A 26,397-nucleotide genomic window follows, 5' to 3' on the forward strand; every position below is an offset into this window, starting at 1 on the left:
GGCTGGAAATACTTAAAGAAGCAGTATAGCAGTTTCCAGACAGGACTACATCTAAGCTAAAGAGCCTGGCCAGACCTGAAATGGCAGATGCAGTTTCCTGTCTTCCATCTGTGGCATAAACCTTCATAATCCACCTGTAGATAATTAAGAGTAGATTGTATTATAACTTTTTCTAGATTGGTTTAGAAACATGAATGGTATGTCTAAAGTCTTGAGAAATGTTGGGATTTCTTTGTATGTCCGTTCTATCAGAAAGACCCGAATGTAAATAATTATGAAGCATTTTGTAGGAACAGCTGTAAATACAGAGCACGATGCTGCTCCCACTCTTCTTTATCCACAGGAATGGATTTTCTTTATTCCAGTCTTTTTCTTCATCCACAGGGATGTGTGGCCAAAGGGGGAAGGGTTAAAGCTCATGGTTTAAGAATCCATACTTTTGTAACTACCCTGCAGGCTATTGGCATCTCTTGTAATTAAAAGCAGTCATCATGTTCCTCAAGTTTTTAGAAGAAACGAGGACAGGATCACAGCTATCTGGAAGGCAAAGAAACACAAAATTATTTAATTGCATTTTCACCAAATATCCCCCCCTCCATACCCAAATTCAGTTCTGCACTCTTGGCAATTGTTGTGCTAATACTCATGTTGGTAGTTTCTAAGCATCACCACATGCATTACCAAGTAGTGCTTACTTAGCAATTTGATTTCAATTCATCTATTTATTTTTTTGTTAAGTCAAAAAGACATAAAGATTCGATTAATATTCATTTTAATTTCCTTTTTCTTTGTGTTTAGATATATATTTTGTTCAATTCAGCCAACCAATGCATAAAATATTTTTTTTAAACAACTGTGTATGAATACAACAAATGTTTCTGTATTGGTTGAAGCAAAGAGTATGTTTAGTTTTAAAACACTTAGAAAGCAACAGGTTATTAATATTGCTGCAATATAGTCCAATCTTTACATTAGATTAGAATATTCAATTCCTATTTTTATTAAAAATTGATTACTAAAAAGTTATGAAAAATTTTATAGAAAAGTGATAATGCCTGTCTAATGCACTGCTGTATACAATTTCCATTGCTTTGGCAATGAGTTGAGAACTCAGGAATGTCATGAAAGCTTAGCATTCCACAAATTGTTTTCTTCTTCCACCTTTCACTCCATTGATTTTGTTTTGACACCATTCTGTTTTGGCATTTATGTAGCAGGTACTGGAATTAAAGTTTACACCAACTGTAATTTCTAACATTTAATAAGAAGAAAGTAACCTTTTGAGATTTATACTATTTATGTTTGGAGAATAAAATAATTATGCAAAAACTGTTTTGCAGGTATAATTTTTTTAAGAGTTTCTGAATATAGAAAATAATCATCACAGCCAAGTTACTACCTGTGAAAATGTATGATCAAACTATTAAGGACAAATTGTTTAATTGAGCTTCAATTTATTAGTGTGTAAAAGTACTTTAATACAATCACAGAATATAAGGCAGGAGTAATTGTCAGCGGTTATCTTGTCCATCTCTAAACCTTAGAGCTACCTGTCACTCCTGACAGGTATTTAACCAGTCAGTCATAAAAATGCAAGTGATAGAAAGTCTCTCCCAAGGCAAACTACACCCAATTAGGGAACAGTTTGGAACCAGCAGAAATGCAAAAACTGTCCTTACAGTCAGCAATCACATGTCTGAATGAGCCTTTTTTTTTTTTCCCCTCCTTTTTTTCTTTTTTTTTTCCCTCCCTTCCATCCAAAGATAATGTCTGGAGAACCTTGAGGATACCTGAAGCACTGTCAGAAGAGAATTGGAAATCCTGGGCATACCTATTGTACACATACATGCTATATATTGTATCTGCAGTTATTTTAATGCTTTCAAAAAATGTTGGTTTTGCTTTGTATGCTTGGCAGAGAACATGTGTTACATATGTCTTGTTTCCAGGACATATTAGATGGACATATGCATGTGCACATATGGTATGTATATGACACTTCAAATTTTCAGACCCACTCTTAGGTGTCATATAATTGCTCTGAGAACACCAAGTCCAGAATGTCCCCAGAACACTGCATTTACTGGGCACATTCAAACCTGTTACATACTGTATGAACACTTGTGTCTGCAGGATCCCAGGTAGATGCAATAGTTGCACATTTAATTAAGGTGATTTTAAAGTCTACCATAAATTTTACTTGTTGCAGCTTAAGCTGCTTACTTTTTGTCCCCCCTACAGTGGAAATACGCAGGAGTTATTTCTTTTCTCTTGTGTGTTATATCTCCCCTCTGTAACTTTTTTCTTTGGACTGAATAATTAAATTCTGTCAGTGTTACTTTGTAAGTTGTGTTTTGTAGACCTCTGATTATTCTTGTTTCTCTCCTTTGCTGTATGTCCACATTTTTTAAGTGTCATGTTCAAAACTAGACTCAATTACTCGAATGGAGAAACTTATTGGTACCAAGTAGAAAGATTACACAGTTCTTAGAGACGATTCACTTCTTTGTATGTCCCAGTATGATGTTTGCCTTTTCATAACAGCATGATATCCTTGAGTCATGCTCTGTTTCTGATTCACCAAAATCCCCATATCTTTTCCTGCAGAGCTCCTGTCTTGAGCAGTCCTTCCCCCATCTGTGCATTTGTACAGTTGTTTCGCCCTGCTCATAGACCTTTTGCATTCTCCCTGTTTAAACGTCATCAGTTCTTTTAGTTTCTCCAGTTTCTCAAAACTTTTGACACCTGTTGTCACTTGCATTGACATAAATCTGTGTATGATGTATATGCTGTAATATGATATATTATGTGAATGTATCACAGTCTATGCATGTTTAATAGGTAGTCTGTCTGTCTCATTATGCAGATTATCATTGTAATTCAGTGACAATATTGAATGGTTTTGGAACAAGGTCAGCAGGGATCCTGAAAAATTGTGCTCGCTACCCCTTTTCAGTTTAACAAACACTCAAAGTAGTTATCAAGTTGAATACAATTTTTATTGTGAATTATACAGCCAACTGCTTGTGATTTTTGTCTAGGTCACACTTCCCTAGATTTTTTTTATAAGATGTCAAGGGAAACATTGTCAAAAGCCTTACTAAACCCATTTATAAATAACATTTACGTCTGGTTCCCAATGCGTGAGAGCTGGTACAGAAAGAAATACGTTGGTTTAATATGGGGTTTTTTCCTGACAATTCATGGTATCTGTTACTCATATTATTGCTATCTTCTATTTTTTTTTTTTTACAAATAATTTAATAGTGGAAGTAGTCCTATTTTTTTTCTTGAAATAGAAATTCAGTTGACTACTATAGTGCTGTAATTACTTGTCTCTGATAAAGAAGATTAATTAAACATTGTTTGCAAATGCCACTAGAGAGCTCTATATTTCTTGAAGACAGGAAAGTTAATCCTTCTGGACAGCAATAGGGCAAAACAGAACTAAACAAAAGATCAGTATCTTTATTTTAGTTAAACTTTTTTTTTTTTGGACAGTATTAATTTCAATTTATAAAAGATTAGATTCCAGTTGGAAGGTGAAAAAAACAATTTAGGTTTCATTTCTCCAAAAATAAAGTATATCTGATTTTACAGTGGTAATGGTGACCAGTGAAGAGAGAGAGACAGTGCAAATATACAGGATATCGATGAAGAGTCTCAACTTGTAGACAGAGGTTTTTCTTCATGTGTGGGATACAAATTTCAAGTGTTTCCAGAGATAACTTTTCTCACTCATAAAGATGAATCCTCGATAAAAAATTTAATTGGTTCATAATTTGAGCATTTTTTGCACAGGGACTCTTTTCCCCTTAGATTTCCTTTTGAACTGTGTTTGTTTATACTAGAAGGCAGAGTTTCTTTCAACAAAGGTGGCAAACAATGGGGAAACCGAGGCACTAGTTTATTATGAAAATGTGAAAATAAACTGGATCAAATGATGAAGCCTCCAGAAAGATATGTAAAATACTGAACTTCAGAATCAAGTGTGGGTACGAGCATAGTTCAAATGAATATATATCAACCTAACTCATGTTTCAATGTTTTTGATGTTTTGAATATCCTATTGGTTCATAGGTTTCTTCAAAAGGTAAGTATCTGTCTTTCTGCCTATCTGAAAAAAGTCTCTCTGAGACTCAGAGATATATGGAAATGATTGTTTCAAGGTGTTGGAGAAAATTTTTTGCGAAGAGCATGGAGAAAGTAATGTTCTTTATATCTGTACGTAGGTCCTTATGGTCCCACTCCAATGCTGATCAGAAGTGGCATTGAACTCGCATCCCAGCCCCTCCAGTCAGTGTCCTTTTTGTCTTTCTAAATCAGTCAGGTGTCCTACTCAAAAGAGAAACAAAAGTATATCATCTCACTTTTGAAAATTATTACCTGTTTTCTAGATAGGACAAAATATATCACAGTACATTTATTTATTTCTCTCTGGTTAGCAACGAAATACTATAGTTCTCTATGTTCAGATATTATGTAAATGGACCAGATTTTATGTATAGACAGGTTACGGCTTTACAGTTTATGTAACTGCTTTAAGGCTTTAGATGTTTCACTGATCTCTGAACAGTTTCTATAGCAGGCCTGGTGGTTATTTTCATCATGAGGTCTACAGAATTCAGTTCACACATTTCAAATGGGTTTCCTTTCTTGATGTGGCAGTTAGATCTGACACCAATTGGCAATGGCAGTCCTTTTGATTTTTTTTTTTTTCCCTCTTAGCTGCACCTGATTTATAAGTTACTGTTAAGAATTAGTCATTCGAGTGTGAGGTTCAGTATTGGCAATGTTGAAAGGAGTTTTAAGTTGGAAATGTCCATGCAGTTTGACCCTTTTCTCTCTTTACTTTGTTTTCTTTGATGTAGACCAGGTAAATTGGTTCTTTTCAGTAATTGTGCGCTGACTGTTCAGGGCACAATAAGCGTGCTCATGTGCCATGACTAGACCGGTCTCTTTAAGTGAGCTGGAGAGTCATTGTTAGCAGTTGCCATGCTGTGCTATGCTGCAGTCACTGCTATTGTGGCATCTTGGACATAAGCTCAGTCCAGTACTTAAGTATAAAATGATCTTTTCCTACCCAAATTTAAAGATAAAAGTTTGACAAGCCATATCTTATAATTTGGGGAATAGAACAAAAGATGGGGAAGTACTTGAAGACGACCATTATGCAGGCAGTGGTATAGTCAGTGCTCAGGGGTGCAGTTCAGTTGCTGAAGGAGAAGGGGTTTCTAGTGCACCCATTCTGCTGTGTCCCAATAAAGTCAAAATACTTCATGGGAAAAACTTTGGAAGAACATTTTCTTAGATGCAGGCCAAATCGTCTTTGACACACTTGGTAGGAATGTAAGTATTTAGGAATGTATTATCTCCTGAAATTACTTTATTATTAAAGATACTAATTTGTTTAATCTGGTATATTTATATGATTTATCTCCTGTTCTCGTTTATCGCACTTTGGTCTAACGAGATAGAGTAAAAAGAAGCATGAATTTATTTACATGCAACAGAAATAATGTGGGAAGACTTGGAACAATGTATAAAGAGAACATAAGAACAGTCTGCCTTCAAAATATGCTACATTAAAATAGAAGCAATAACAAAGATCAGAGGTCTCTATTCTTCCAGAAAAGCTATAAACATTGACAGCAGCAGAGGCAGAATTTGATACTCGTTAAAGAACCCTGTGCTACAGACATGAGTCAGCACTTAAATATTACAGACAAATAATTTGTATTCCATGTTTTGATTTTCTTAACTCTGCTTCGGTAACGCCAGTCAGCGTTTGGTCAGTTCGGCCTTGCAGAGTCTTTCCGACATCAGTCACATCACATCAAGTCCACTTCATATTTTACAACTATCTTGACTGTTGTGCAGCTTTTGCATGGCCCAAAACTGATCTGCTGTTTATTGTCTAAGCTGGAAGAGAGTAAAATCTCCCATTGCTTGTCTCTGGGAACCTACTGTCTTTGTCCAGTCTTTTATTTTTTTGTGTTGTTCGGTATTTCTTTCTGGTCTGGCATTTCTTTAGTTTTTTTTTTCATTTTCAGTGCTTGTTATGAAAAGACTTTTGTCAAGAACAAAGATGCCTTTTATGTACAGGCTAGAAATAATTTGGTTAGATTAAGAGTTTGAAAGTTTTTTTCTAAATTTAGAATCAGTGGCTGAACCAGTGCATTTTTGTGTGTACGCATGTATACGCAAGCGACACTTTCATTTGCAGGTTTTCTAATGTGTGCTGGGTAAGGACAATATGTAACACTTTCCTTTTTGTTCTTTGTTGTCAGAAAGATAATGAGAAGTTGAGTCTTCATAGCAGCAGCAGTGGAACAGCCAGTTGCAAAAGTGAATTTTCAGAAAATACTGACCTCCCAGCTGAAAGCTGTCAATCTGCATGTGGAAAAGATGAGGAAAGAACATATGAAGAAATCCTGGTAGAGGATCACAGCACTTTAGAGAACTCTGGGAAAGGTAGTCATTAGCAAAAGAAGCATCAGGAGTACTATTATGCTGGTCAGAGGTGGCTTAAAATCTTCTTTGCTTTAATTTTTATGTGCAGATATGTTCTCTGAATTAGATGATGAGCTGGACATACTGGATAACTCGAGCAGCTCCAGTTCAAGTAATTTGAAAGAGTCTGCTTTTGGTAAGATTCCTTAAGAATGAAGCATACACTATTTTCTAACAGCAAAGTAGTTGTTTATTCTAAAATATTAGGGTATTTCCTGATTTGTTGTGAGTTCACTACCTGTTGTGGGTCCTAAGCGAAAGAAAACTAAAATAACTGTGCCTCTGTGGCAGCCATTTCCAGTATAGTACATTTTGCATCACATTTTCTTTGTGTAGCTTGCTCCTATATTTTGAAGTAATGCCTATGAAAACTGAAATATTTTGGGCAACTTGACAAAGAAGATGGTTTTAGATTTGAAGCATAAGATAGCTAGTGTTGATAAGGAACAGAAGGAAAACAGTGCAAAAACTTCTGTCTCGGTAACAATAATGCTATGTAAATGAATAAATGGCGTGCCCTGTTGGGGGGTGTAAAAAAAAAGTTGAAAGAGGCAAGCTTTAGCTGTCTCAATGAATTGACTAAATGGAATTGAAAGAATGCTTAATGATTAGATTTGAATTAGGAAGGGATTTGAATTAGAAAGGGATTATGTGACAAAACACAGCATTAATGCTGCCTGTAGTTATTTATGGTAATCAGATAGGAAAGTACCAGCTGAGTTGGGTGTTATCTTAAGTAATGTTTTTTTGGATTATATTCTAAATATGAAAATAAAAAAAAAAATAGATGTGAAACATCTGTAACCACTGTGAGCTACCTGCTACATTCTGAGCTACCATGATCTACCTATTAAATGAGATGGGACTTTTAGAGGAAAATCAAAGAGCATTTTTTACTAGAAGGAAAAGATTGATATTTCCATTCATTCCATGAAGTTCCAACGGAAAATCTGTGGATGATTTAAACTGTCTTTTTAAAAGGTGAAGGGCATGTAGTTGTCTGAAGATTAACAAATTTTATTGTTTCAGGGTCACAGGCTTCAAAAAATGTAGACTAATATTACTTTCTTTGTCGTGCTATTTGCTGTCTGGGTTTTCTTCAGATTTTGGCCTAGGTACTGAAGAAATATGACTGCTTTTAATTGAATTGTCTAGCCATTAGTGCAGGGTAAATAAATTATTTGATAATTCTACTTAAAATCTGTTAATATGATTTGCTAATTGTAACTGGATAGCCTGCCATTCTAAAGGCTGGAGGACCTGTGGATAGCCAGCCCTCAGTTTATTATAAACGTTTTCTTTAAAAAAAAAAAAAAAGAAAAAAAAGAGAGAGTGTAGCAAGAGAAGGTTGCAGGGTACAGGGAAGCCTAGTTTGGCTGTGGAAGGGGGCTGCATAGAAAGAACATCTTGAGGAAAAGCAGCCCACAGAGGCAATGTTCTACTTTGGTGTTTATACTGAAGAATAACACATTGTACATCTCCCAGAAACTGAATTCTTTGTGGGCTAGTTCAGCATTGTACACAGACATTTGAAATCTTTGTGTAGTTTGTAACTTGCCCCACCCAAAGTGTTATTGGTAATGATTTCCTTGTTAATTTTTCTTTGTTATATTTGCACACTAACAAAACATTTGGGTTTTTTTTCTAATATTTAAATATTTTTGTGCCAGATTTCCATTGACTTAATTAAATATTTTAACTGGAAAGATCTAGCCAGTTCCTATTAATCCCAGTAACTTTAATTATAATTTCTAGAAGTCATTGTCCATTTTCCTCCCAGCATAGAGTTTGTTATATAAATACTCCAGGATTGCTTTTTCAGAAAAATAATTCTGCAGTCATACATTCTTAGATCACCTGTAGTTTCTACTTAATGTTGAAGTTAGAGTTGTAGATCAGTTGTAATTAATGCTGGCAAACTTTTCTTCTTTTCAGGGAAAAAGAAAAAATAGCTTTTTTTTTTTTTAAAAAAAAGTATTATAAATTCAGGATGCTTGGGTTATGCTCCATTCATTGCTTATAAATGGCTGACAGTGTATGAATTGTCAGCCGTAATTTTGTCAAGCATGTCAGTATTACAGGGGAAGATGCGACCAACTTTCATCTAGCTAAGTTGGAAACTGCTAATGTGAAAATGTGAGTTTCAGTTATGGGTGTATTGATCAGGGTCTTGAAAGAATTTGTCCAATCGTGCTGCCATCACATCAGGTTCAGAGAAAACGTGATCTGCAAATGTAGAAAAATATTGCTGTATTTTAAAACTGGGGTGGTATTTTGTAAAAAGGTGTAATACACCGAGTTGTTCAGTGACACAGAAGCTGGTATGTGTGTGAGTGACAATGTAATGGTGGTTAGGTTTTTTAAAGTCCACTAATTGTCATAATGTTTTTAATAATTTTATGTACCCTGTACTCTTCAATTATGCTTTAAGAAAAGGATTATTTTTCTTATTCTAGACAATGTAGTTCTACAAGACCAGCTCCTTTAACAATGCTGAAGATTGCCAAATGTAGAGTATGTAGATTCTGGAATAGTTGTTCATGCTACTTGACATGATTAATCCTACAAGAGCAAGATTCTGCACGTTTCAGAAGCATAGGAGCAGTAGTGGGAGATGTGGGGTTTTCTCCACTGAAGTCCTTATAATTTGAAATGATAAAGATTGACATAAGGTAGGGACATATTGAGTCAAAAAGCAACAAAGAGTGTTGGGATGATTACAGCTTATTATTTGCGTTATTTTTCTTAATTTAAAATTAAGAAGGTTCCCAACTTAGCTTAGTCATATTTAAGGGGGTTTTACTTGGTTTTGATTTACAGTGTAACTATATCTGCACTTCTGTTGGTAAACCAAATAGCAGGAAAATATCTCTTAGTGCACAGTAGTCCAGCAGAGCTAGTATATCACTTGGATGAGAGAGAGTTTAAAAGTTTACTCTGTGTCTGGGAATACTTTCTGGAAAATATTTTTTGTTTCCTAGAATCACATTAATTGACACTGCAGTCAGGACAATGTCCTAAATATATTGAAAGATTAGTTGTCTGTAAAACATGCTGTTAGAAAACCCTAGTCCCTAGGATTTTATATACTTGCCCTCTGACCTTCCTCACAATGAAAAGGTAAGCATAGGATAGGTCCCTTTCAGAATTGCTCAGCTACTAGCTTTTCATGAGGCTGAGAAGTCTTAATGCACAGTCCTGTTGTTGTGCTATATCTTGCTTAGATTTTTTTTCTGTGACCTCATAATTTAGTATATGTTTCAAGTATTTGGAGGAATCTCTGAAATTTTCTAACTTGTGACCAATAAGCAAAGAAGTTGGGATTTGGAACTCCTTGTCTTGCCAAAATTTCTGCAATGCAATACTGTTCAAAGTTACCGTGTAATGAGACCACAGATCTGCCATATTCTAGTGACGTATTTCTAGAAGAATCTCCTATATCTTTCTTTGAGTTTTTAGAAAAATGACTTGTTTAAACACTGCCAGGACTTGAGTCTTGTGCAGGTAATGCTCGAAGCAGTCAAAAGTATCCAGTTGAATAACGGGGTATTTCTAGAAATAGGATGCTCTCAAAATAGGAACTCTGCATGTTGTATGTAGCAAATGATTGGGCTCTGAGTGTAGGTCATCACTTGGCTCCGAATTTAACTGTTTTTGAGGATACAGCAAACGCAGTAGGAAATAAAGACCCATTCAGCAATGTCACTTGTTGTCTGGAGCTAGTAGTTTCATCCAGAAATGGGGCTTAATTGCAGGCAGCTCTCTTATATCTTGCAAGTTTTGTGATCACAGAGCTTGTTGGTTTGTTGTTTGTGTTTTTTTGGTTTTTTTTTTTTTGGTTGTTTGGTTTTTTGTGGCTTTTTTTTTGTTTGTTTTGGTTTTTTGGGTTTTTTTTTGTGGGGTTTGGTTGTGTTTTTTTTTAAAATTCAGACCAGTTGTATTCTTTGGATTTGATGATTTGAGAAAATATTTCTTCTTTACATAAGACATTTAGATAGTTTGGTAAGTCTTAGGGGTAAGATCTTCTCCCATCTGCTATATATGGTTCTTTAGATTATGATGGGAAAGCTTAGAAAATTTGTTGAAAATGATTATTGCATCAAGAAACACATAATTTGCACAATGGGCTGTCTGTGAAGAGTTTTGGAGATCTTACAATGTTTTGTAGGCTTGTTTTTCCCAAGTTGACTTTGTCTAAGATTCAGATTTCTCTTGAGACCTCAGTCTAATGGGACTTTGAATACATCAGCTAAAGTTAAGATTGCCAAGACCTTTTTTTTTTTTTCCCCTGTATGATGCTTGAGTTAAGCTTCAAGTAAGTTTATGACAACTGCTGTTGCTGTACATGTAGTCACTGCTAATGACCAAAAAAGTTACTTCTGCTTGGTCTGCAAAACAGCTTAATTAACGTGATTGGGACTGTCCATTCCAATGTACCGTGATTTAAAGGGCAGCTTACTAAGAGTATTTTATATAAATAAAGGTAATTTGACCTTTCTCCTGAAAAGATCATTAAGCCATCAGTCAAAAAAACACTTCCATTGCTTCCATTTCATTCAAGAAGATGGTCTGATGTTTTCTGCTAATATTAAATCTTGGTTCAATTTTCCTGAGTCTGATCAAACTTGAAAGGGTTTTCAGAGGGGTTTTCTTAGATACTAGTGAAGTGAAAGTGAAAACTAAAGCAAAAGTTACTGTCTTCCCAGGTTTTTCTGAACTTGTATCATGTTATAAGCTCTTTTCTTGAAATTATATGATTAGGTGCCTACAAGAGGAAAAACACTAAACTGCATATTAGAATGCATTTGTATGATTTGCACTGATATCAATGCATGCTATGAAGTTAAAGACTTAGAAGTTGCTTTAATAACAACAGCTATTATAGACCAAAGTAGCAGTCAGAAAAATTCTTGATATCTCATTTGATAATTTTATAAATATATATATATTTATTATTTTTTTATTTTTTAATGTCCTCAAGGAACCTTCATAGAGCTATTCAGAATAGGGAGGCTGATGAGAATCAAAAGCTTTGGCTTTCACATTCCAACAATGGTGGACACAAAACAGGAAAGAGATGGAAGATTTATATTTCATTTTCCTTAAGATCATCTTGAACTAAGAAATTCCCTCTTGCAAGGCATTTGAACAAAATATGTTGCCTTGCTCTTCCCATCCATGTCACAGGAGTAACCACGGTAAAAGGAAATACGGTCCAGGTAACACCCTGGGCTGAACGTCAGGATGCACTATGTGCTTCATGACTTATGTTAGTTAACTTTCCTACGCATCTGTGTTGTTTCTTACTTCCTGTCTGGCTTTGTATGATTAGCATAACTCCTACACAAAAGACTAAGGATCATAACTAAGGCCATTAGTGTTCCATGGCTGTGTGTATACACACATGAATGTGTTTGTTACATTGATTTTTAGATGTCTGAGTCTCCTTGCGCTTAGTTATTGAAGAAATTATTCCAATGTGTTTTCATAGTGCCTAACATAAAGAGATTCCTCTCTCAGTTGTAGCTGCTCAGTGAGCCTCTAACATAATAATAAGCAATAAAAATGGGGCTGAAAGACATTGATTATTGTTTAGGATGTTCTGCATCATGATTTCTGTACGGTGGCTTGGGGTTTTTTTTAGCATTAATAAGTATTTTCCTAATTTTAGCACATGAATCAGAAAATATTGCATCTCTGCTATGTACAATGAGTGGTAAGACAGACTTTTTGGTGTGAAATATCATGCACTTGTACATACACTCATAAGCTGGCAGATTAGCAAGTCAAATGTGTTGAGTCATCAAGCTGATCAAGAAAATTCGGATATGAGCCCTTTACTGATAGAGACACCATTTATTTTCAAATCCAATTTTGTATATGAATACTTGGAAAGGGAGGCTGTTTTTAAAATTCTAGCAAACAGTTGTGTTCAAACTTAGCTTTCTAGCCAAGTGGCTTGCTACAGACTTTTCTCACGTATATTCCCATAATATTTTGTAATCTTTGTTATAACAGAGTGTCTGACATTGTAACTCAAAATCCTTACCCCAAGCAACATGATTAAGGTTCAGTCAGAGCCTCTTTGTATTATTGTGTCTGCATCCTGAGCAGGTAAAGTATCTGTTCCTTGAATGGGCACAATCATGTTTTTTTCATTTCCAAAGGCCTTCTTTATAGACAGTGGACACTGTATTTTCCTTTCTATTTTCTTGTCTCTGTTAAAGTTAATTGAAGTATCTTTGTTTCTATAAGGGCCTAGTTTATTTGCTATTATGTAAATCAGTTGGGGTTGTTCAGACCTTTCTTTTCTCCAGGCTGGAGAGACCTTATAGCAGCCTTCCAGTACCTGAATGGGGCCTACAGGAAAGCTGGAGAGGAGCTGTTTATCAGGGAGTGTAGTGACAGGACAAGGGGTAATGGCCTTAAGCTGAAGGAGGGTCGATTTAGATTAGATGTCAGGAAGAAATTCTTCACGATGAGGGTGTTGAGGCACTGGAACAGGTTGCCCAGAGAGGTTGTGGATGCCCCCTCCCTGGAAGTGTTCAAGGCCAGGTTGGATGGGGCTTTTGGCAACCTGGTCTAGTGGAGGGTGTCCCTGCCCACAGCAGGGGGGTTGGAACTAGATGATCTTTGAGGTCCCTCCGAACCCAAACCACTCTATGATAAATCAACTGCTCTTATCAAACCTTCTTTTGGGCTAACCACTACAGAGCTTTAATAACTGTTTTGCTAAGCAAAGCATTAGCAAGGAATAAAATACTGGGTTTTTTTTCCTTTCATTCTCTGTCTGTGTGTCGTCTTTATAGGGAGACAGATTTGGCCTAAAAGATGTATCATTTCTTTTGGTTTTAAAGTGAGTTCTATGTGACAGATGCCAGCCTCCTTCAGGATTTTTTTTTTTTTTTAAATTCAGAGGATCTCAGGAAACTAGGAAAAATAGAGGCACCATATTTCAGAGCATAGCAGAAAGTATGTTTGAACACAAAGAAAAGATTTAAGACTCTCAGAAATGTGCTCGTTCTATGAAAGTCCTCTACTGGTGCTCTAGAACTAATATAACTGCTGTAACAAGACCAATAATGGGAAAACTAGTGTAAGTTTGGCATAAAATCTTTTTTTTTTTTTTTTTTTTCCCCCCCCAAAGCAAGATACAGTTGGTAGGAGAGAGTGGTCTCATATCAAAATTACCATCAAAGGAGTGGTTTTACAGGAATGTTTTAAGACAAATGCTTAAGACAAATACTTGCTATAAGACAATACTTTGCAAGTGCATAAATATTAATCAAACATTACCTCTCCCTCTTCACATCTGTTGACACTGTGCAATAAATGACATAAATGTTTTGGTTCAGTTTTATTGCTGATTAGATATTTGACCAATAACTCATCATACCTCTGTCTTCAAGGTCTTAAAATCAGTGGTTTATTTAAGAAGTTATTGCATCTGTAGTAGTTTGAATAGTTAGCTAGTAGAATGGTGGCAATAAAACTCTGGTAGATTGAGGTTTAGACCACCCATCAAAGGTCCTCTGAGAAAGTGTGTAAATATTCTAGCTTTTTATCCAGACTAGAGACACTGTTGTGACTACAGTGGTAGCAGTAACTGAGGTAGTTATTTAATACAAATCCAGATACATCTTCTGGGGACATCTAGTCAGCATGTGTTATTAGTTCCTATAAAACTCTGAAAGAATTTATTAAAATCCTGTGTGGACCTGAGAGTTTAGTTATGATGCAAGCAAATCTTTGATACATTGACCAGCATCTCCACAGTCAAATGGGGATTTGGAGTTTGTTTAACGCTGCTTTTTAAAAGTTATTTTGACACCATGTCTGGGAAATAGAAAATATTAACATGTATGTATGGGTTTTTTTTAACGAAGAGGTAATATGTATGCATTTGTTTCAGGTATAATTAAACAAAGTTTTAGTGCTTCTGAAAGACAACCTCAGATGAGGTAGGTATGATTTATAATTTGAATATACATTATTTAATTGTTATCATAATTCCAGTGAGTCGTTTCACAGTGGAACAGTTGCACAATTGCCTTCATGAAAGGTTTCCTTACTTATTATTACAACTTCATTTTATCTCAGCCTATAACAGTCTGTTTGAGGATATTGTTTGAGGGGTTTTGCACACAGAAGCTTTATGTGAGTAATTTAAGGACTGGCATTAAACTGACAAATAGTTTTAAAAGTAGATCTTGCTACATCAGCTTAAACTAACAGTGGTTAGCCAAATTCTGGGTTTGCATTTTTAAGCAGCTGTTTTTACATAGAAAAATGTGTTTGTGCATTTGATAGTGCAGAGTAGTATCTTGTCCCTTTTGAACTCCTCTAGACCTTCTATATAAACATAAATATCTATTTTTAGAATTCTGGAGTCCTTCTCACTTCTTTCAAAAAGGAAACAAATCAAAACAGAAAAAGGCATGGCCATCCCCATTCTCCCTCTAAAGACCTTTCCTCTTTTCTTCTGTTATTTATTCAGAAACACATTAAACACATTCTTGATCAACAATGATTTTTCCTGATCTTGGCACCACTCTTATTCATAGACTCTGTTCTTTGTCTCTTTATTTCTGCTTTTCCTTCACATTTGAAAAAAACAGACAAACAAACCAACCAAAACAAAACCCAAAATCACTCTTCTCTCCATCTGCCTCCTTGAACATTTTTTTTTCCCCTCTTACCTTTAACTTAACTAGGTAAGTATTTATAATAATGGCATTGATTCCTCTCCCTGTTTCTCCACAAACCATGTTTGATCCAGCTTTTACTTAAAGAATATTACTGTAGCAACTCTTACTAAGCTGTTTAATGACCTCTTCCAAGTCATAGTTCCTTTATTTTCTTGATCTGCTATTTACCATTGGCGCTATCTTTGTCATCTTAAAATCATGTTTTTCTGACTCTATCCTTTTCTAATTCTCCCCCTATCTTTTGAAACTATTCTTAAGGACCATTCAGAAGGATACTAGTTTATATGTTCATCTGATTTCCTCTGAATGTTACACGTGGCTTTATCACTGATTCTCTTGCCGTCTGCATCTTGTCTTTGCATATACAAATGTGTCTACTTATTCAAATACCTCCAAAATCATGCTGCAAATCATGAATTTAGCTGTATACACCACATGTATTTCCTTCTGTCTATACTAAATTTTTGCTCATCTGTAAGATCTCTTTATGGCCATGTGGCCATACAGTTGAGTACTACATAACTAAAAGGAATGTCATAATTACCTGTACCTGAAGTCCTACTCATTAGCTCTGTTTTTGATTATTTTAAAAAATAACATCCATGCTCACCAATACTTTGACATCCGAGCATCCGCTTTAACTTGCGTATTGCTCAAAGTTGTTGCATTCATAGTATGTCTCACTGTTCTGCCTGGCACCTCTAAGGTATAACGTTTCCTTTCAATGTACACTGCTAAAACTCTTGGGTTCATGAGACTATCATGCAAGCAACATCTTCCCTGGATTTGATACATACATTCTGGTCACTCAAATGCCCATTCAGAACGCTGCTGCGAGGAACATTTCTATAGCCTTACCTTCACCCTTGCCATCTTCTGTCTGTATCCTTTTACTTATTGTGCTTTCCCTATCACTTCAAACACAATATTTTTATTTTTAGAGTTGTTCTTAGCATGTCATCATCCAGTCTGTCACTTATCACTCCGTAGCTTTCCAGCTTTAGTCCTGCTTCAGTCGGTAATAGCAGCCTCCTGATGCTTGAGTGTTAAAGCAAGCACATTTGTTTTCTCTCCATATCTGCCCCTCACATAAACATTAGCAAAACTATTTCCTTCATATCTACTCCTTGAAACTGTAATTTTCCCTACTGCCTAAAAATATATATATAAATTCTTGACATGCCAGGGCTGTGGAGGCTGCCATCCATCAGGACACCATACTGGTTCTTTTAGTTCCCCATCTGTCTGTATCCATTCGTTGTTGCTTATGTCAGCTAGTGCAATCCACAGGCTTTGACAGTGTTTGTGTTGACTACAGAGCAGAAGTTAGCATTGAAACATCTGGACCTGTATTTCTGATGTTAAGGTATTGCTGTGCTGGTGATGTAGTATTAATTTTTTTCTCCACTTTACTAGTACTGTATGCATTATTGCTCCTGGTTTTATCCACTAGCAATAATTACTTTGTTCTATATATTTTTCCATCCATAAAATGGGTAAATTGAAATATACTTAAACATGTACAGATGTGAAATAATACGTAATCTAGTGGATTATTGAGTTTTAAATGCTAAAATGCTGCCTACTGTTTTTGTACATTCCAGGCTAAAAATTGAGCAGGGAAAGTCTAACTTGTATTAAGTAGAAGTAATGCTATTTGGGACATGTAGAGTAAGCCAGCCTTTATGTGACTTATAAATGCACAGTTAAAAATGACTGAATTGGGACAGACTTCCTTTAGAGGAAACATGAGAAGGAATCAGGGAATACTGATATTGCCTCTACAGTCATTGATACCAAATGCAAGTAAAACTACTTTTTTTTTTTTTTTTTAAATAAAAATAGAGATTATATTGAAGGCCTGGGATCAAGACTGCGACCAGGTAACTTTGTACTTGCACAAAAATTTGAAGTTTCTCTCAAAACATGCCCTTGCTAGATGCTGAAAACAAAAAGTAGCTGTGATAAAGCAACACACATCACTATAAGGCAACATGAAAATATATTTTAATAAAATTGTTCTCCAATTTGTCCACTTCAGACATTATATTGTAATTCTTAGGGTAAAAGGAAAATTAACATCAAAATATATAAAAGCCAAATATCAGGTGTGTTAGTCTATATAAAAAAATAAAATAAAATCAGTTAAAATAAGAAAATTCTGTTTATTATACCTTTAAATTTCCTTTTTAATAAATGTGGGATAACTTTTATGATTAGTGAGGTACATTTAATGTTTCTTTTCTCGTAGTTACAGTATAAGTCAGAGAAAGGGATTTTCTTTTGAAACCCATTATCAATTACATTATCTAATCTTTTAAGTTTTTAGATTATTCTTTTTTTTTGTTCCCAACACCATTGGAAAAACAAGTCATGCATTAAAACTTAATATTTACATGTACAGATTTTAAACAGCACATGTTAATATATTAAGGCAACAAAATGAGCTGTCCTGATTTTACTGTTGTCATCTACAGCATCGGTAGGAATTGCTGTATCACAACGGAAGGTGCGTCAGATCAGTGACCCTGTTCAGCAGATTCTTATTCAGCTGCACAAAATTATCTTCATCACTCAAGTATGCATTACTGTTGCTACTGACGTTCTATACTTTTTAGTTATTTGCTGTTGTCAAAATGATGGTACTGCAAAGTACTGCTAATTTAGTCACTGTTCTTTAAAAACAACAGAACTTGACATTTTTGCAGATGGCAGGATGTTTTAAAAATATATCATTTAAATAAAGACTAACCTTGAATATTAGTATGTGGAGGATGGCAATAATTGAGTCATATGAAAAAAATTCGTTGGCTCACCTCAGAAAAATGGATTGTACAGTAAATTATTTTTACAACATTCTGCCATGCCAGCAATGTGAATATTTTAAGTGACTTGATATCATATACTGACATGGAGAGTACATAAAATGCTTTCCTCTATAGCAATAAGTTCTAGGTAATAATTTTTATTATCAATAAATAGTAATAATTTCTTGGGATTTCTAGTGTAACAGTTCAAATCCTGAATGTATTTAATATTTTCAAATGTCAGATCTTTTTCAAACTTAGGACTTATTTTAAAATTAAGTTCGAATGTTTCACAGTGAGAGTTAAAGTTATTTCATGCTGATTCCAAAGCAAAAATGGAGCTGATATAAATCTGCGTTGAACTCTCAACTGAAAATGTGATGGAAAATTTTTTATTCTCCAGAAAGATGGCTGCCATTCCGTTACTTGCAAAATTTGCTATTATTAAATAAATAGATTTTTATTTTCCAAAACGAAGTGTTTATATTTGGGAAGTGATGTTTATCACCTCAGGGGATTTCAGATTTCTGAGCCAACTTTGTGTGGTTTTGTTTAGAACAGAACAGCATAACAACTTAAGTGTATTTTACATTTTTTTCATTGTTAAGCTTATCAATGCAGGAAGTAAATTATTTGGGACAATGAAACAAATTATTACTTAAAATAATTGGAATAGACTGCATTTATCGCAAGAATGATCTCCTTCACCTGCTAACAGAAATGAGGCTGTTCAGTCTTTACATGCTATATTAGGAGTATGTCCAAGATGCTCGTTAGTGAACTTACCCTCTCTCTTGAAGAAGGTTTTCTCGAGTGGCTTACTAATGAATACAAGTTATCATAACATGGATGCCCGATAACTGAGAACTAACAGCAACTCAAAGATTTGCTTGAAATCGACCACTGAAGCAGTAGTAACAACTATGATGCTTTCGGTGTCAGTTGGTTTCGTAATGGGAAGACAGAGAAACCAGGATCCACAACTTTAATTGTTCACTGTCTGCTATGTGCTTCTCTTGTACTTTTTTATGTTCTTACAAATCTAAGGTAAAACATTTTTTTATGCGTAGCTGTTTTCTAGAACTCTGTTACATATTTCAGCTGATGATTCTAAACCGAAGTTTATAAGGGAGAGTTCTTGCCTCCTGTTAGTTTTTTGGCTGCCAACAGCTTTCCCAGTCCAGTTTCCATGGGAACAAGTCAGAGTGATCTCTGGAAAACAATGTAAGAGAAAGCTTTTAAAAAAGGATTATGTAAATCCTTGCCCTCGTTTTTTTTTAAAAAAACATTTTTCTTTTTTTTTTTTAACTGATCTGACATCTAATTTCATTAAAACAAAAACTAAAATTGAACACTAGTGCCTGAGGCAACTCTGAGTTTCTCATGCAGAACTTGTCCTTTACCACCTTTGCTGCAGAATATCCCACTAGATGGTACAGAATATCGCAGTTAATGGTACATTAACTGCATACAGTTCATTGCAGTGACATGTAGTCTACAAAGTATCTTGCAAGCCTTTCCTAAGACTTTTTTTTTTTCTCACAGGCTAAGGAACATTCAACATCTGACTTAAAACATACATGTAAGGCCTTATCTGTATGAAAAGAGAGTAGTATGTATCTGTAATAAAAAAACCCTGTATGCAGCCAGCTGTCTAATGAAGCCTTTTATGCTTAGGATGTAACCTTGCTACCTGGTTTGCCAGAGCAAATCAGGACTCCCGTGAGGCCAATATAGCTGTTCCAGATCTAGAGCCATCTAAGAGCTGTAACTTGTTCCAGCGAGGAAAAAAATATTTATAATGTGTACTGCGACAGTGTTTGAATGTGAATTATTAGTGGTCAAACCTTCCTCGAGTAGGTGAAAATCTTCCTGAATTCAGTGGAGTGGCACTCTGTGAGTTTACGTCAATGATGTGATTATAAAGTGTATGCTAAATGGTAGAAAATCATCATTTTACAAACACTGTCTGCAGGTATAAGCAGCTATAGATAAACAGCATAGGAGATCCTTCCAAAAGGGCAGTGCATACCATAGAATTGTCATCAGACCAGGTTGATGTCATTGCAGTGACACACAGCTGAAGCTTTACGTTTACTCTTGGAGCATACAAATGATTTTAAAATCTTAGAGACCAAAGGAAGAGACCTCCTTTTAAACAATCTGTTAAAGACTTTAAAACACAATAAAGTATGATTTGTGCTTTTCTTTTGTAAATATAGTTGAAATATGCATACTTTTTCAACCAAAAATACAGGAGAAAAAGTGTAAAAAATCAGTTTTGCTTTATAGACAAGTGAAATGTAAATTACTTGCCACAGGAAGCTTCTAGCAAAACACATTCTGAATTGTATTAAGATGTATGTAAGGACCTTAAAAGAGCGTGTTGAAGCCATGAGGAAGATACACATTAATTTCTACACCCATTGAATGAAGGTGTAAGCTTCTTGGAGTTCCATTAATTTCAGCTGGAGTGACTCATTATAGCCCATATGAAATCTAGTCCAATGTGCTATGGGCCTCATCTGTAGAAAAATGTCCCAAATGCTAGCACTTTGATCGGGGAGGCAAATCCAGTATTACCTGTATTAGGCTTGTTATAATGATCTTTACCTTCAAGGCTAGAGGGACCGAGTTATACGGTCAAGCCCAACAGAATGGGCAAACTAAGGAGCATTTTTATGATATGCCATTAAATCAAGTTTTGTACTGTTGTTTATCACCATGCTATTAAACATCAATGTTTCTTTTTGCAGTGTAACTACTTTTTTCAATAATGGTACTGCTGATTAGGACATCTTTATGGGAGGTGTAACTGATCAGTGAAAACATGTTTCTTTGTTTCGTGTAGCTTCCTCCAGCTTTGCAATGCAACTTGAAAAGGAGAATTATTGAGAGATTCAAGAAGTCCCTCTTCAGTCAGCAGAGCAATCCTTGTAATCTGAAGTCAGAAATGAAAAAGGTGCAGTACACCAATTACTACCTGTGGTCAACTTTGTCTATTCTTCTGTTTCATTTAAGTTATTGATATTAATATCACAAAAATATAAGTGTAAGATTACATTTTTAAAAGGAAATATTTATAATATTCTCTAGCTATCCTTTATTTGGATAGTATGAATTTTAAGAAAGCACTGTCCTGGAGTGTCTTGAATATAGCATACCTCATCCTATTATTGTATACTGTGTCAGCAACAGGTTAGTGTCATCAGTTTTCTGCAGATTTGCAAGAATGGCATGACTAAAGAACCATGCCTGCATATTTCCCAATGACATGCTGGGTGCTCTCCAACAGAGAAAGAGCTAATGACTAATATCAGAATTTCTAAATGTTCCTTCAAAATGTCCTGGGAAGACTATAGTCAGCAGAGGATCTGAAAATGACATCCTTGGCATGTGTGTACTGTGGGAGATGAAGCTAAGATATTTAATTTTTGAATTGATGACAAAGCAGTTATTAGGTATGTTACTGTATCTAACAATTTATGACAAAGGTAATTTATTATTACTCACATAATTCTCCTGTATAATCTAATTTGATTGTGACCTACTTGCACTGAATTGTGGAATCTTCTAAGTCATTGTTTGCTATGGAACGGACTGACCCCAAAGGCTAACTCCTTCCTGTATTTTGCAGTAATGGAAGATGGTTACTTAGTGTTTGCATTGGTAGTACATTTGAAAAATAGTCAAAGATGCCTCTCTCTGAGCCATCAGTTTCATGTCAATTTGCTCTTCTGTAAATAAAGCTGGGATTTACATGAAAAAATTCCTGGTTTTCAGCCATAACATTAAATCTAAGGAAATGTTTGCTAACTGTGTATTGAGTTGATGCTTTCAGGAAAGGGTGCCCAAAAATATGGTAAATATGGTAAACCTATTTATTTATAAATTTATAAATGTTATCAACTGTAAAATTATGTTAGCTTCAAAACTATTGGACTTAAACCTGAAGAAAAGGGAAGTAGTACACTATTTATGGTGGTACATTGAGGATGTTTGAAATGCTGAATGTAATTCTGGGTATTTCTACCTTGAAGGAAACAGTTATAGAAATATTAATAGAAAGCAACAACAAAAAAGCACAGTTAGAAGGATGGGAAATTGATAAGCATTGGTGAATGAATGGTACATATTTACCAAAATCACCACCATAATTATGTCGGGTAACATGGATATCATTTGGAGGTAATAGGAAGAACCTAAATAGAGAAAAGAATTAGGTTGAACTCTTCCAGCAAGTGTTATTATGAGGTTGTGCAATTTCTGCAAATAAAATTTAAAATACATTTTTTTAACTATATCGAATTAGAAAATCTAATTAGAATAACAGACAAAAAGATTCCTCCACTGATCAGTGGTGGGATAAAGGTCTTTCAACAACAGATACTCTTCTGTTTTTGTAACTGGAAAAGTGTTAACATGCTGCAGAAATGCATAACTGGAATTTCTTTTCTGCCCATAAAGAGATTTTCATGTCAGAGTTGTTACCAGTACATATTTTCAAAACTAGATATTTTTAAGTTTAATGTCAATATCCTTGTTCACACAATCAAGTAGCTGAACTGACTTTCAGGTTTCAGAAGCACTGAGAGCCCTCTAATGGGAGTTATACCACTTGAATATGGACTAACAATTTCACTTGAAGTCCTAGTTTCGAAAACCAGAGTCATCAGCTGTTTTTCTCCTAGGTTCAAGGGAATACACTCCCCTGTTTATCTTCACACAAATGTATAGTTTATGACATCTTATTCAGATAGTCTAAAGAATTCAGTACTTTATACTAAGTGCAGGTTGACAGCTTGCAATGTTCAGTCAGTGTTTCTGGAGAGAAGAGAAGGTAGGATGTTCATAATTGTGTTCACCACTTTTTCATTGATCTAAAAAGTATTGAAATCTCCTTTGACTTTGAAACATAGGAAAGGGTAAACTGCCTCATATAAGCCTAAAGTTTTGTTGAAAGGGAAGGGTGGAGATTTCAGGTGTCCTTTGCTTTTTTCTCTCTCGTTTTTTTTTTTTTTTTTTTTCTTCCCTAGCTGCTGCAAGGTTCTCCTGAATTGATTGAGCCCGAATTCTTCCCAGCAGATTGGCATGTGGTACTTCTCTCTTCAGGTGGGAAAATGTTGCTTCCAGATGACAGAAAAGGTAAAGAAAGCAACAAAACTTCTGTAGTGGCATATGTATTTCTAATAAAGTGCATGGTATTAAAGCAGAAGGAATTGCTGCTCTAAGACCTGTCTTTAAAGACAGTACAGTTATGTTGACTATACTGATTTTCCTTATCAGTTTTTGTTTGTTTCTTTGGTTGGTTTTTGTTTTGCTTAGTTCCTAGTAAGATTTGCAGTTTACCACTGATGGAACATTCTACTATTTTAAGAGAGTATACTCTGGAATTACAAAGAAATATCAAAGATGCAAATAACACGTTTCATCCATGAAAATCAATAGAAATGTTTGTAACTGAAAATATACTACCTAGGATTTACCCGTCCTTGCATATGATTTTTAAACAAACTCTATTTAAACCCTATGTTGTTCCTCTGTCATATTTGAAACCGTTTTACTGGGATGATTTAATTACCTAGCTAGATCAAGCCCTACAAACTTGAGGAGGAAAATGCTACATGCTATACCACATCTATATAGTGTAAAGTGTATACATATACTTTAGAAAATGAATAGTGTCAAATATACTTTGGACTAGTGATACTCAGAGTGACAAATCATGAACTCCATCTTTAATCAAACCTACCATCACTGGCATCATCTGGGGTGGGGAACTGCAATTACTAGTTCAGAGACTTGTTTCACCATATGCCTCTTTGTGCAATGGAAATAAGGGAAATGTGTGGCCTATATTTTGGTATTTGTGTCATTTCCATTCTTGTAAATACAGGAAAATCTGTGTAGCAATCCATGGACTAGAGGACACAGTAATGTTAAAAACTGTGATGCCAGAAAGAAAGGTGAGAAACTTTGGTTTTGCTGGCCTTCGCATTGAAATTGGCATATCAGTTCCACAGCTTATTGCAAAACCTGTAAATAATACTAGGTGTCAAGGGTGATAATTGAGTAGGAAATGAATCCCTAACAATCACTTTAAAGTGATATAAAAGCATAAAAGATATGCTTTATTTTGTTCATGGAGACAACAATGCAATTTGATCAGATGCTCAGTATCTGTAATTTTTGGGTGTCTTAAACTGCAAAGAATACTTCTGTCCTCACAAATTGCTGCTGGCTGAGTGCCCTTTCCAGTATAAATTGTAAGCGGGGAAGAATAAGAAAGTTGCATTGCTGTGTTCTGCTACATTAAGTATTTAAAATATATTCCATCAGTTAGAACTCTTTCATAACGTGATAACATTGTGTGCCTCAAGCGTTCACGTCATGCTGTAAGGTGCGTCCCACCTTTGCAGGGGGTCATTGTGGTCAGTGGAATAAACTGCTGATAATCCAGCATCTTTCTTGCCACTGCATTTGTAGTGGAATTGCTAAGAAATAGATAAGGGAGCATAAACCCCACTTTCCGTAGTATAACATTACTTGCCTTTTACTTTAAGGTATTGCTGGCACTTCTGACATAGCAGAAGGAATGACATATGAACAGTTAGAGGTAAGCTATAAATATACCTATATGTATTAATGTATTACTTTTAATAAAGATAACTTACTGAAATTAATTTCTTTTATCTTGTAGACTCTAATTGAAGAGGTTCTAGAGGAAAGTGGCTATTACAATTTCTATTCTAACAGGTGAGCCTGTTCAATTTAAAAAGAAAAAGTTAATTATGATGTGCTAAACCCAAATATATCATCTACCTGTTTATGTGATTGCAATTTCACTTTATGCAATACATGGTTTATTATAATACGTGGATGCATGGACTGGGAGAAATGTACATGAGACATATTAGCTAATCTAAGCAAGTTTTTTTGGCCACATCTGTTTTCTTCACTCAGATGATAGAGTGGTACAAGTTTGGCAGCAATTTCCTCACATTTTTCCCCATATAAAACCACAGCTGAACAAAAGTTTCATTTAACTAGAAGTATATTTTATTACAATACTCTACCATTACAGGGCTGAAAGGATAAAACTGACATATTTAGTTAAATATTTGAGTACAGCACAACAAGCAGAATAAGTGATTGCTAGCACAAAAGTGAAGGGGATGGAAAAAACCCAAAAAGAACGGTCTTTGAAACTAGGCAAATGCCTTGTCCTAGAGATGGTATATCTTTCGTGTAGGAAGCCTTTGAGGAACACAAGAAAGAAAATATATGAAAAATGTCATTATAGTCAATGACATAGGCTTAGCATTTCTCATTCTTTTTACCTGCTAGCCTGCTATTTATTATCTCAGATATTCTTCAGTGCAAAAATGTTCACTACTTCCATCAAGTAAGTCTGTTCCTGGTCTTTGCAGTAATAAACATTTTAAAGCCTGGGAGACTGCAGTTAGGTTTTCTAAAACAAATAAACACACACACCCCCCACACCCCAACTCCCTTATACAGATATTAAGTTGGTTTAAGAATTTATAGTTCCTGGTGCCACAGTGATATTTTTTCAGTTATTTATTATCTCTGCAAACTTTTCTGTATGGATTGGCTCTAGCTTGAGAAGTTTTAAATGTTAGTCTGAATATTTTTATAGGCTACTCATTAAATTGGAATTCCAGCTTCCAAGTGTCTTGCAGCTGCCAGCTGTAAGTATTGAAAAATCACAATTCAGCACTCCAAAAATAAAATAATAATTCACTCTTTAAACCTTCAGAGTATACTTGAATCATGTTTACAAATCACTTTTGCAGCCATGAGCTCTAACAAATTTGTTTATAAGTGTTTTCAAGTATTTTAAGTTTTTGTCCTAATTACAAGCTCCCAAGATTTGGTGCTGTAGAAAAAAAAATTACACAACTTATGAGGGGGGAAAAAACCCCAAACAACTCTCATTTTTACATCAAGATCTAGCAAGTCTTATTATAAATGTATAAATGTGTTGTAGTTGTATAGGCATTTATCTCACAGACTGTCAAAAAGCATCTTATTGCAATTAACTAAAATGAAGCAGGTGTGCTGAATATGGACTTGAGTATTTTACACAAACTACTATAAAAATAAGATATCTATTAATGGACATCATAGAATCGTAGAATATCTCAAGTTGAAGGGACCCATAAGGATCACCGAGTCGAACTCCCTGCTCCTTGCAGGACCTCCTAAAACTAAACCATATGACTAAGAGTGTTGTCTTTGAACTGACAGGCTTGGTGCCATGACCACTTCCCTGGGGAGTCTGTTCAAGGGACCAGCCACCCCTCCAGTGAAGAACCTTTTCCTAGTGTCCAGTCTGAACTTCCCTG

General features: G+C 35.1%; 1 protein-coding gene across 8 annotated transcripts in view; it reads left to right on the forward strand.

Annotated features, from left to right (window-relative positions):
* Positions 1-26,397, forward strand: part of NEK10 (NIMA related kinase 10) — a 105,267-nt gene that overhangs the window by 69,228 nt on the left and 9,642 nt on the right. For 5 of the 8 annotated variants that reach the window (XM_075745765.1, XM_075745768.1, XM_075745769.1 and 2 more), the window contains 9 exons: positions 6,291-6,474; positions 6,563-6,649; positions 14,426-14,474; positions 17,067-17,104; positions 17,699-17,799; positions 20,880-20,990; positions 23,065-23,173; positions 24,592-24,644; positions 24,729-24,784. In XM_075745765.1, coding sequence (XP_075601880.1) covers positions 6,291-6,474; positions 6,563-6,649; positions 14,426-14,474; positions 17,067-17,104; positions 17,699-17,799; positions 20,880-20,990; positions 23,065-23,173; positions 24,592-24,644; positions 24,729-24,784 — 788 coding nt within the window. Of the gene's footprint in view, positions 1-6,290; positions 6,475-6,562; positions 6,650-14,425; positions 14,475-17,066; positions 17,105-17,698; positions 17,800-19,573; positions 19,611-20,879; positions 21,050-23,064; positions 23,174-24,591; positions 24,645-24,728; positions 24,785-26,397 lie in introns of those variants that run through there. The other 3 variants (XR_012834072.1, XM_075745771.1, XR_012834073.1) reach the window with 3 other exon arrangements.

This window comes from Balearica regulorum, chromosome 2 (assembly GCF_011004875.1).
Source record: "Balearica regulorum gibbericeps isolate bBalReg1 chromosome 2, bBalReg1.pri, whole genome shotgun sequence".
In the NCBI taxonomy this organism is placed as follows: Eukaryota; Metazoa; Chordata; class Aves; order Gruiformes; family Gruidae; genus Balearica; species Balearica regulorum.